We start from the raw sequence: 11,703 nt of genomic DNA on the forward strand, positions 1-11,703 counted from the left end.
TAAAAGCTCCGCAGTGATTATAGTGTGCAGCAGAATTTGAGAACCACACCTTGAAACTGTTGTGCGTTGGCCCTACCAAATGGATGAGTCAGCAGATTAAATCTTCCCCAAAATATGATAGGCATTGACATATAACATTTATTATTTCATTTGATTATGTAAGTCATACTTATTATAGAAATACTGAAAAATATAAAGAAAATTAAAATTATCTGTAATCCACTACCACCATCCAGAAATAATCATTGATAACATTCTTTTCATGTGTCCTTTCAGTCTTTTTAAAATGCATATAATGTACAGTTTTACAAACTTGGTATCATGCTACATATATTGTTGCTAATTTGCTTTTTATTTAACAGTATCTCATTGATGTTTGCTGCTATGATTATTCTTCTACAGCCTGTCTTTTAACAGCTACCTAATATTAAATCCTACAAATGTACCTTGATTTATTTAACCAATCCCCTCACTTGGTCATATGGGCCATCTCTAGATTTTTCCTCTTGCAGATAATGCAGTGATACATTTTTGTAGCAAAATATGTGTACATATCTCTGTGTTTCCTTCGGACGAATTCCTATAAGTGGAATTTCTGGGTCAGTGAGTGTGCATAGTAAACTATGGATTTCATAGGTACTGCCAAATTGCCTTCCAGAAATTTTTTACCAATTTACACTCCCACAAGGAGCATATAAGAGTTCATCAAAGGCCCTCGGTATTTTGAGTGGTTTGGCTTCATTATTATGGGAGTGGGCCTTGGAATCTGATAGATTTGGAGTCAGATTCTCTCCTCCCCCCAGTCTCCTGATGAGCTTTTTAAGCTTCCAAAATTTCTGAGGCCTTGTCTTCTATCCCTGTTCGTCTTAGGATTGTTGTAAGAATTTAATGAGACAAGCATGTATAGTCGTTATCTTATTTCCTGGCCTGTAGTTATATTCAATAAATAATCATTTCTGTTATTCTGCCAGTGGGAAATAGACATCTTTTCTCCTGTGCTTGCCAGAATTTGGAGCAGGAAGCCATGGGGTTGGAGAGTTAGGAACATGAACATGACCATTTACTTTAAAAAGAAAAAGGGGCCAGGCAGAGTGGCTCACACTTGTAATCCCAGCACTTTGGGAGGTAGAGTCAGGCAGATCACTTGAGGTGGAGAGTTCGAGACCAGCCTGACCAATATGGTGAAACCCCATCTCTACTAAAAATACAAAATTAGCTGGGCGTGGTGGTGCATGCCTGTAATCCCAGCTACTCAGGAGGCTGAGGCAGGAGAATTGCTTGAACCCGGGAGGCAGAGATTGCAGTGAGCCAAGATCACATCACTGGACTCCAGCCTGGGCGACAAGAGCAAAACGCTGTCTCAAAAAAAAAAAAAAAGGAGATGAAGTTGATCAACTTACATTGTACAGGGCCCCATCATACTGGAAGTGGAGTTTGCATGTAGTGACAGTTGTGTGGTGGTATCACCAATGAACTTAAACCCACAGCAAATGAGATACTTTCCTCAATCAACTCTTGCTGCCTGGGACTCCAGCAATGACAAGCAGATAGGGTAATAAGTAACCACTACCAGGTGAGTCACTGAAGACTCCTTGAGAGACCAACCAGGGCTAGGCAGTGCCTCCCACCGTCGTAAAATGTTTGAGCCAAGACTTTCTGTCAGGGATATCTACAGTGGGCAGGTTGTTCAATTTAAGGTTCCTAATTGGATTCTGAATCTACAGCTAATAAGATATTTATTTATAGCACCATAAGACATTGTATTCACATAAAATTCAGCATCTTACAAGTGGAACACTGCCAAAGATCAAGAATAATAACTAAGGCCATTTTGATTTACATTGGAAAATGCTCAAGTTTTGGGTTTTGTTTTTGTAATTTACTTACTACTCAAATAGCCGCTGCATTTGAAGGACAGGAAAAGCAAGATGGTTTCCTTTTGTATTACCAAAAGTAATTTACTTTGAATTTTTCTTTAGGAACTTAAAAACTTAAGGTTATACCATACTGCTACATTTTAAAAAATGGTTTCAAATACTTCCATAGTATTTTTTTATTTGTGTTTTCACTGTTTTTTTCTGGCAGCAGTGCTATAAGACAGGTGACCATCTGGCACTCTTTTATTGCTAGGAAACCAAGTTCCATAGGGTACCAGCTTGCTCAGGGTCAGAACTCACATTAGCATTTATAGCCATGGATGTTGGTTAGTTGTTTGTCACTCCCTGTGTTCATCTGCCTCCCCAAAGAGAAAGAACCAAGGAGGAACTCCTGCTCTCAGGATGACTGGCGTTTGGTTTCCTGATGCCACTTCTGCCTGGAAACAGATCACATGCATCACAGAAACTTGCTTGTGTAATTAACAACAAAACTGTGCATTTAAAGAACTTTGTTCTTCTGAAGACCTAAAATAATTTCATAACTATCCTATTCTTTTTTAAGAATTATTTCATGTCACAGTGATTAGTTCAATAGCTCTTTAAAGGATTATAAATTTTTTTTAATTATATGGTTGTCAGTATAAACAGATTTTCACCTGTTTTCAATTTCATTGTGCCATCTCCAATCTCAGTGCAAACCCAAAGCCAAAACAGCCGTTTAGCTATCAGTATGCACTTGTTTTCATATATATGAATACACAAGTGCATTTTTGTGTTTCTGTGTGTTTACTCATTCCCCAGCTAAATCTCTTAGAAAATCTCCACCCTAGTTAAAGGGCATGTATCTGGCAGGTCCCCATCAGGCTTACACTGTTGGTGACCACTGTAATGGAATGTGGATGGAAGGTTCTACACTAAGTGTCTTCTTTTGCTCCAGGCCCCCTCCCACCACCTCCTCCAATAAACAGAAACGGTAGCACGTCTCGGGCCCTGCCTGCCACCCCTCAGTTGCCGTCCAGGAGTGGAGTAGATAGTCCCAGGAGTGGACCCAGGCCTCCCCTTCCTCCTGACAGGCCCAGTACTGGGGCACCTCCCCCACCTCCACCAGCAACATCTATTAGAAATGGCTACCAAGACTCTCCATGTGAAGGTGAGGTGTTGTCCCGGCTCCCTAAGCTATAGGACAGCAACTAAATAGTAAATCTGTTTGTATGTGTGGTTTGCTTGTTTGAGTTTAATTTCTTGTTCCATCGTTATCCACTCCATTGCACTGATCCAACTGTCTAACCATTCTAAGGCCCACCATTGATTTCAAATTAAAAATAGTAATCTCCCTTCCCCAGTTCCCAAAATGGCGGATCATTTTTCTCTGATCTGTTCTTTGAGTCTCGTTTTAGTTAACTTTACAGAGATTCAAGGATTCGGAAAAGAACCTCTTTATAGCTTGCCTTCTTATTATGTACATTTCTAAACAGTTCACTATAGGTAAGAAGCCCAATGGCTCTTACCTGCTATGCCGCCTATCTCTGCCATTGTTATCAGAGTGGTCCCAGTTATTCCTGGGCCTGCTGGTACAGAAAAAGGTGTCCCATACCTTAGCCCCCAGCTCCTAAGAAGGATTAGTCAATCATCACTGTCATTAAAAACCGCTTTGCTTTGATTTGCAGGCCTGAGATTATATGTATATATATATAAAACAGTGTACTAATCCATGATCTTTGTAGCACTTCCAGCTTTTCTGTAAACTTCTAGGCATAAAAACTAGCACTGATGTCTGTGGTTCTCTCTGGTTCATTCTGTGCCTTTCATTATGTAAATCTTCATAGCAGATTGTCTGTCACTGAAGATACTGCTTGTTTCTCCCCCCAGATGAGTGGGAAAGCAGATTCTACTTCCATCCGATTTCCGATTTGCCACCTCCAGAGCCATATGTACCAACGACCAAAAGTTATCCCAGTAAATTGGCAAGAAATGAAAGCCGGAGTGAGTATTTCTGCCAAGGTTTTTGAAGATTCATGCTTGAATAGCCTGAATAGAAAATCCTGGGCTGTATAGAAAATCCAGGCTATTGCCTGGAGTGGGGTAGAGAGCCCTTTGGAACCATCTACATTCTAGTAAATCCCCCTTCCAGAGCAGTGAGGAAATTTCAGGTGCCCAGAATGCATATGAGAAACAGTTATTTTAATTTGTTCATTACAAGCTGAAAATACTGTGGTTTGCTAGTATTAAATTTTATTATTTTGCTTCTTTAGACAGTCTTCCTTCATTTTCATCTTCCTGAGACAGCACAAGTAGAGCCATCTCCTATTCCTTCTAGTTTTGAAATTGGCATGTGCCTGATTAATTACAACAAAAATTTCCTGTAACTGCCTTGATCTTTCAAATGTAGTACAATCATAGCTTTACAGAGCATTACATGAAAATTTAAATATATCTATAATCTCTCCACATAATAGATATTTTCATTTTATCAGATTCTCGTCCCAATTTTTTATCCATATAATTCTGATTTTTTTATGTAGTTATAATGACAGAGAACAGTTTTTTGGTGGCGGGGCTTACATAACATTGCTTAGTAAACAGTGTCCATGTTATCACACGGTTTTTATTTCTGCATATAGTAACTTACCATTCCTATGGACATTTAAATTATTTCTGTTGTTCTGCTAATGTAGGTAATGCTACCATAAAGAAGTAAATTGCTTTTCCTCCATTGAAAAAGAAATGTGAACAAGAAGGGAAAATAGACAGACTGGAATTTCATAACAGTAAATGTGTAGGAAGTGTTACAGCTCTTTTGGAATTTGTCTAGCAGGCTTTCCAGGGTTTTGCTGGACAGTCTCTTAAATTTACTTTAAAAAACACAATAAATATACACAACTAAGAAAGAATTAGCATGAAATATGCATATGTCACCGATGAGGCTTAGGTTCGTCGCAGCCTTAGCCTCAGAGCCGAATTCCCAAACCAGAAATAGAGGAAACATAAGCAAGCAAGTCAAATACCTGTCACAACACCCCTTGCCATGGCTTCACTCCTTAGCAGAGTGTCTTACACGTACTCAGAGCTTACTGATTCTTTCCTAACACAGTTGAAAGTAATTTTTGGTTGGTCGGTTCCCAACCTTATAGGAGATTAATAACAGCTAAAGTTAAGACTGGTGAGAAGCAAAATCACTACCATGAGAGAGAAGTGACAGATGGCAGTCCCAGGGCAGAGGAGGAGATAGGAACAAGGCTGCGCTGTGTGTCGCAGCACAGGACAACACCACGTGTTTCTGTTGGGTTAAATGCGATTAAATGAATTGAGTCAAACTGTGCTTTGTGCCTCTGTAGAAAAATTGAAAGAGTTAGAAAATATAGGAAAATTTCCACGGACAAATGCTAGAAGAAAACAGAATACTACTGCTTAAAAGGAAAACTTTAATTCCTGGAAAATATCTGTTTATGTGGAAGACTGCATTCACAGACAATACCTAATAAAGAGGTATAGGCGTAATAAAATTATTGTGTAAGAGTTGATGATTGGAATTTTTAGTGAAAAGTATGTTTTCACATGAGACAAATATCTTTGAATGCTGTGTGTGCGTGTGCATGTGTGCGTGTGTTTGTGTGTGTGTGTCTGTGTGTGTTCACCAGAAGGGCTTCTGTTTTGATAAGAGTACAGCCCTTCTTCCTTCTTGGGCACCAATAAATGAATTTACTTTAAGGAGTTGTTCATATAGACTCTAAATATTTTTGCTGACTTCTTATAAGCTTCTTATTCTAAATATTATTTGCATTTTTAAATCAGTAACAGACCATCTTCCCTGCACTCTCTAGATTTTGAAGGTAATAGCTAAGCATATTTTTTCCCCATCCTCCTTTAAGACTCAAGTAGGCAACATAGGACTAGAACTGTGTCTTGCTCTTTATTGCATCTTCCTTGAGAGGCACAGAGCCTGAAACATAAAGGGCATTTTCAAGTATTTCTTTCTAAAAATTTTCTTGGCCAGGTGCGGTGGCTCACACCTGTAATCCCAGCATTTTGGGAGGCCAAGGCAAGCGGATCACGAGATCAGGAGTTTGAGACCAGCACGACCAACATGGTGAAACTCTGTCTCCACTAAAAAAATACAAAAATTAGCGGGATATGGTGGTGCACGCCTGTAATCCCAACTACCCCGGAGGCTAAAGCAGGGGAATTGCTTGAACCCGGGAGGCAGAGGTTGTGGTGAGCCGAGATTGCACCACTGCACTCCAGCCTGAGCAACAGAGCGAGACTCTGTCTCAAAAAAATAAAATTAAATTAAAATTAAAATTTTCTTGTAGAGACAGGATAGCTCTTTGTCGCTCAGGCTGGTCTTGAGCTCCTGGTCTCAAGTAGTTCCCCCTCCCTTAGCTCCCCAAAGCACTGGGATTACCGCCATGAGCCACCACGCCTAGCCTAAACGTAGTTTTTAAATTGGTGAATTAATTTCCACTGTCTTCTAAAATTTTCTGTAGATTTGCCTTAAATATTTCCAGCATTAGGCATTTAATATTTTATAATGATAATAGATCATCCAACAAAAATAAATAAGATGCTGTCAAGTACCAAGTTTTCTTCTGCTCCTGCAGCTGCCTCAGCCTCCCAGCGCACAGCCTGAGAGCACACCCAGACAGCCCTGAGCAGTACTGAGTGCACTCAGGGTGCCCTCTAATTACAGCTTTGGACAAGGCCAGCCCTCATTCTACTAACCACTTGTGGCGGGTCAGTTGATGGCCGAGGCTCCATGATAGCTGTCTGGTTTACATCCAGATGAGTCTTTTCTCGGATGCTTGCCCAAGAAAATATTTGGTTGGGATGCTGAGAGGAAGAGGCACCTCTCTCAGTGTTTCTTTCCTTGCTCAGAAATTTGATTCTTTCTCAGAAATCCCTGAGTGGACTACTAGGGTCACTGTCAAGATGCCTACTGAAGAATCTGCCAGTGCCAGCCCACTGAGTCTCAGAGCAGTGGTTGGAGCAGACCTACCTGATTGACACATGCCCCAGGCAGACCTGCTTACAGCATCTGAGCACCTGACCTCATGCCGAACACCTGTGAAATCCTCAACAAATGTTTGTGTAGTAAATGAATTTTTTTTAAATGTGAATGGGTTTTAAGCCTAGTACAGTGGTCTCATAGCCCATGAATAGCTTGGTTTTTGTTTTTGTTTGGTTTTTGAGACAGGGTCTCACTTTGTCACCCAGGCTGGAGTGCAGTGGTGAAATCTTGGCTCATTACAGCCTTGACCTCTGAGGTTCGGGTGATCCTCCCACCACAGCCTCCCAGGTAGCTGGGACTATGGGACAGGCGTGCACCAACATGCTCGGCTAATTTTTGTAGAGATGGGGTTTTGCCATGTTCCACAGGCTGGTCTCTAATTCCTGAGCTCAAGCCATCCGCCCTCCTCAGCCTCCCAAAGTGCTGGGATTACAGGCGTGAGCCACCGCACCTAGCCATGAATAACTTTTAAAAGAACACATTGACAGAGTACTTGAAAAGATGCTCAACATCACCAACCTTTAGGGAACTGCAAATAAAACTACAGTGATATACAACTTTACACCCATTAGGATGGCTGCTGTTAGAAAAGCTTTGTTTAAAAAGTAAAAGATACCTAAATGCCCAACAAAAGGGAATTGACTAGATAGACTGTAGTATACTCATATTTTGGAATGCAGTCTGTCGTTAATAATCTTTGCAAAGAGTAATGCCTTTGAAAATGTTCAAACTGACCATATGACCTTATTTCTGGAAGAAAAAGGGGAACTGTTTCTAAGTTAAAAATAGACACATAATTGGTTATCTCTGGGTGGTGGAGGAATGGGTGAGTTCTTTGTTTTGTTTTTACTCATCCATATTTTCTGAATCCATAATCAACACACACTATATGATAAAAAGAAAATGATTTTTTAACTTTGTGCATGTACTTGGGAGCCAGTGATGGATCATCCACCATAATGTTTATTCAGAACACTACTTGCTTATTTTCACCTCTCACTTCTCATCCACAGCATATGCCAGGTAGCTGATGGCCCTGGTCGTCGGGATGAGGTAGTGGATACCTGTGCCACCATGCCCGAGTTTCCACGGTGATAACATCAGCTTTCTAACCAAAATTCTATTTTGTCTTTTTTCAACAAGGTGGATCCAACCGAAGAGAAAGGGGTGCTCCACCACTCCCTCCCATCCCGAGGTGATCTTTGCCTGCTCTCCTCTACCCGAGCTCAAGAGCTGCTTCTGTTGCTATCGAAGAACTGCACACCCTCCTCCGCGCTTCTTCCCTTGTGCCCCTCTTATGGGTAGGAAGAAAGGTGGGAGGGTAAGTGGGAATATGTGTGTGTGGGGTGGGAATTGGTAAGAAATGCACCTAGCTTTTCATATTGTGTTTATTCTCCAGTCTATTGCTTGCTTCAGCTGTAGCCGGCCTGTGCTGGCTGCCTGGGTCGATGGGCTTTTGTGGAAATAGGCAGAGATGAATTGCATCTCTGCTTTCGACCAACCAAATTCAGACATTCACTGCTTATTTGCTACAGACTGTAATTATTAAAGTCCCTGAGAGCTGTTTTCTCCTTTCCTTTTTCGCATGCTTGGCCTCCTATGTCCATGAACCACAAACCACCTAAGCAAGTTGCTGAGTTTCACAGGAAACTTTTGCAGTCACAGGATGTCCAACCTTCAGCAGTCTGAGCTCGGCTCTAGGACAGAGCTGTCCAATAGAAATATAATGTGAGCCCCAGATGCAATTTTTAAATTTCTAGTATATTTTAAACAAGTGAAGTTAATATTTTATTTAACCCTAGACATCCAAAATATTTCAACCTGTAATCAACATAAAAATTTTAATGAGATATTTTATATTCTTTCTTGGTACTAAATCTTCAAAATCCAGAGTATATTTTATACTTACAGCACATCTCCATTCAGACTAGTCACATTTTTAAGTGCTCAGTAGCCACATGTGGCTGGTGGCTACCGTATTAGCACGAGTCTGGAAGATGGAAGCTAGTGCAGAAACCTCTTGTTTCAAAAACAAAAAAAGGCAAGATGAGCTTGAGCGATTCAAGAGGCAACTAAAAATAAAATTAGGACCCAGCGCCTTGTTTTTAACAGACAGTTCGACCTTCGATTTTGCTCCCTTATTTTCTCTCTTCCCTTAATATCTGTATACAAGTGTTGCTTCACGGTACCAAGGTCAAAACTGATGGAGTACGGTTTACTGAGGTCATGTGGAATAAAGCCATTGGAAAGAAACAGAAAGCCTGTCAGGGCTTCTGGGCTCAGAACCAGCTGGCCCCACACGCTCACTTGTCAGTTGGACTTGTGCCTTGTGAATTGGAAGCAGCTTTTGTTCCTCTCCGGCTGAGCAAGCTCCTGAGGCTAGGAGAGACTAGGAAGGTTTGGTAGGAGGGGAAGAAAGTCAGGGAAAGGTATCAAATCAGAAACATGGAAGAGGGAACAGATTTGAGTTGGTGGGCAAAACTCTAAAAATCTAAATCTGATGCTTACGTAAGGGTGGAGCAAATTAGGGAGATTGCTAGTGGAATTCCTGGTAGAAATTGGAGGGAATCTGTTTTGCATTATTTGTCTAGGATCTATGCAAGTACATCTCCACTAAAGGACCATAGGGAAGGGCCAGCCTTGCCTTTTTTTTATATGATTTTGTTTACACTTTTTCTGAGATTTTAAATCTAGCTATAGAGTAGGGGAAAAAATATTTCCACTTAGATATTTTATATGGTTATGTTTAAAATTACCATTACTTGTTTTTTAAAAACACATGACCACATATGTATATGTATATCTACCTAAACATTGTATCATGGTTTCAGTGTGTTATTCATGTATTACTGGGAGATGCTAACAAGAAACCAACCCAAAGAAAATCCTGAAAGATGCATTTCTATTTATAAAATAAATGTTTCATTTATATAAAAGAAAAAGAACTTAAGAGTTCTAATAAATGGGATGTCTAATAAATTATGAAGTTACTGATTTGAATATATTATATTTTTATAACTTCCTGGCCAAAGTCCTAGATTTAGTACATTAGAGAATGTGTTTCCTCTCTCCTTTACCATTCATCTGTCTTCCATATAGTCATTTGGACTTTTTACTCAAAGAGAGTCAAGAAATAGTAAGGTGTAACAAGCTTGGCCAAGTGTTGGTTTAAAAAAAATTTTTAATCTCTAGCATTTTGGTAATTTAGCAGCATCATTTATTTGCAATTCTTTGATCTGATTTCAACAGTGAAAAACATCCTTATGATAAAGCCAAATGACCCACTTCACAATAGATGGAGTTTTCCCTTCCTAGAAAATATGGCAAAGAAAAGTCTGACCCAAAGAAAGTGGGTCTGAATTTTATAAGTGGTAGTAAGAATTGGACAATTCCTTTATATATCTCAACTTTGCCGGTACCATTCTAAATCTGAAACAGAGTCAGAGCCCAAAGTTGCCATTCGTCTGGAATAAAGATGTTTTAGTCTGTATTTTTTAAGTGAATGTTTCTTTAATACACCTACACCCTTTCTTTTAAAGTTTGCAACCTAATTGCATCTAAAACTTTGAATAAGTTCTGTGGTAAAATCTTAAACTATGGAAAATCACAAAAATGAATATTTTCTTCCCTGAAATCAGAGCTTACATGTGTGTTTTTTCCATAAAATTTCCAGATAAATGTATTCAATATGTAATACGGTATTTTAACATTCACCTATTATTTTATATTGAAATGTATTGCAGTATTAAAACTCAGTGTTCAGTATTTATTTCACTATGCATTTTATTTAGTAAAAGCCAAGAAAAATGTTTAATAATCCAATGGTGCCTTACTTTGTGATTTAAAAGAAATCAAGTTTTTTTATGTCTAAGTAGCAGATTGTTTGCATATTTGTAAAAACTGTTAGGTCTTTATATTTTAAATTGTAATACAAGTTTTGTTTATTTTAGTAGCAGAAATGGGATGATTGTTAAAGTTCCCAAAAAAATGTTGGCATGAAATTAATTTTTCCCTCCATATAGTCAAAAACTCTAGAGGAAGAAAAAAAAATTTTCATACCATGCACTATGTAAACAGACACATTTTGGTATCTGTGTCATCAGGATAATGTAAATGGTAGCATAGAGACTACCCTAGACATCTGGATCTTTGTAAGTTAGCCAGACAATAAATAAAAGCAGAATGATATGGTGTCAACTGGTGGTTTTTCTTTTAAATACTGTTTATGTAAATATAAACCAAAAAAAAAAAAAACCACAAGTATCTGTTTTCTGTTTTATACTGTGGAAAAGAAAGACAAAAAAAAAAAAAAAAGGTTTGTATGAGTAAGTAAATATTCATTGCCCCTACTTGCTAATCCCATCTTTTCTGAGAATCTGCATCTTAGTCAAAATCTATTTATTTGAGGTAGATGTTTCCACTTAGGAGGTAAAGATGGATGGTAGAAGCGAAGGAAGATGAAACTACAAAGACTGGCATGGTTACTGATAAATACAGGAAAGGCCAATGGGAATTTAGGAGCCTGATAATAATGTTCTTAACTATCTGCTGTGTGTGTATATACAGATCTCAATATAGAAGAATGGTTAAGAGCCTAGGAAGACCTGTCTCCATGTCTTACTTGCAAGTTACTTCATTAAACCTGTTTCCTTACCTATAAGGTAAGGAACTATCTTATAGCATTAATATATGCATTAAATGAGATAATGTACTCAATATTTAGCCTTAGTGTAAGCACACAATAGGGAGTAGCCACTATTAGTGTGAGATAGGAAACAAATATTTATATAATGATCCTAAATTAATTGGAGCCAAATCCAC

The 11,703-nt window shown here is 39.0% G+C and overlaps 1 protein-coding gene and 1 non-coding gene across 7 annotated transcripts in view; both read left to right on the plus strand.

The window, feature by feature from the left end:
- Nucleotides 1–11,079, plus strand: part of WIPF1 (WAS/WASL interacting protein family member 1) — a 121,617-nt gene extending 110,538 nt beyond the window's left edge. For all 6 annotated transcript variants that reach the window (XM_032292907.1, XM_032292904.1, XM_032292906.1 and 3 more), the window contains 3 exons: nucleotides 2,815–3,027; nucleotides 3,747–3,860; nucleotides 8,026–11,079. In XM_032292907.1, coding sequence (XP_032148798.1) covers nucleotides 2,815–3,027; nucleotides 3,747–3,860; nucleotides 8,026–8,081 — 383 coding nt within the window. In that variant the 3' untranslated portion in view covers nucleotides 8,082–11,079. The remainder of the gene's footprint in view (nucleotides 1–2,814; nucleotides 3,028–3,746; nucleotides 3,861–8,025) is intronic.
- On the plus strand, nucleotides 4,659–4,721 carry LOC116561277. The gene has a single exon (XR_004273369.1). It is a non-coding gene; the product is annotated as a U7 small nuclear RNA (small nuclear RNA).
- Nucleotides 11,080–11,703: the final 624 nt, after the last annotated feature.

Source organism: Sapajus apella, unplaced genomic scaffold (assembly GCF_009761245.1).
Source record: "Sapajus apella isolate SASKATOON/1434 unplaced genomic scaffold, GSC_monkey_1.0 scaffold28, whole genome shotgun sequence".
Lineage (NCBI taxonomy): Eukaryota > Metazoa > Chordata > Mammalia > Primates > Cebidae > Sapajus > Sapajus apella.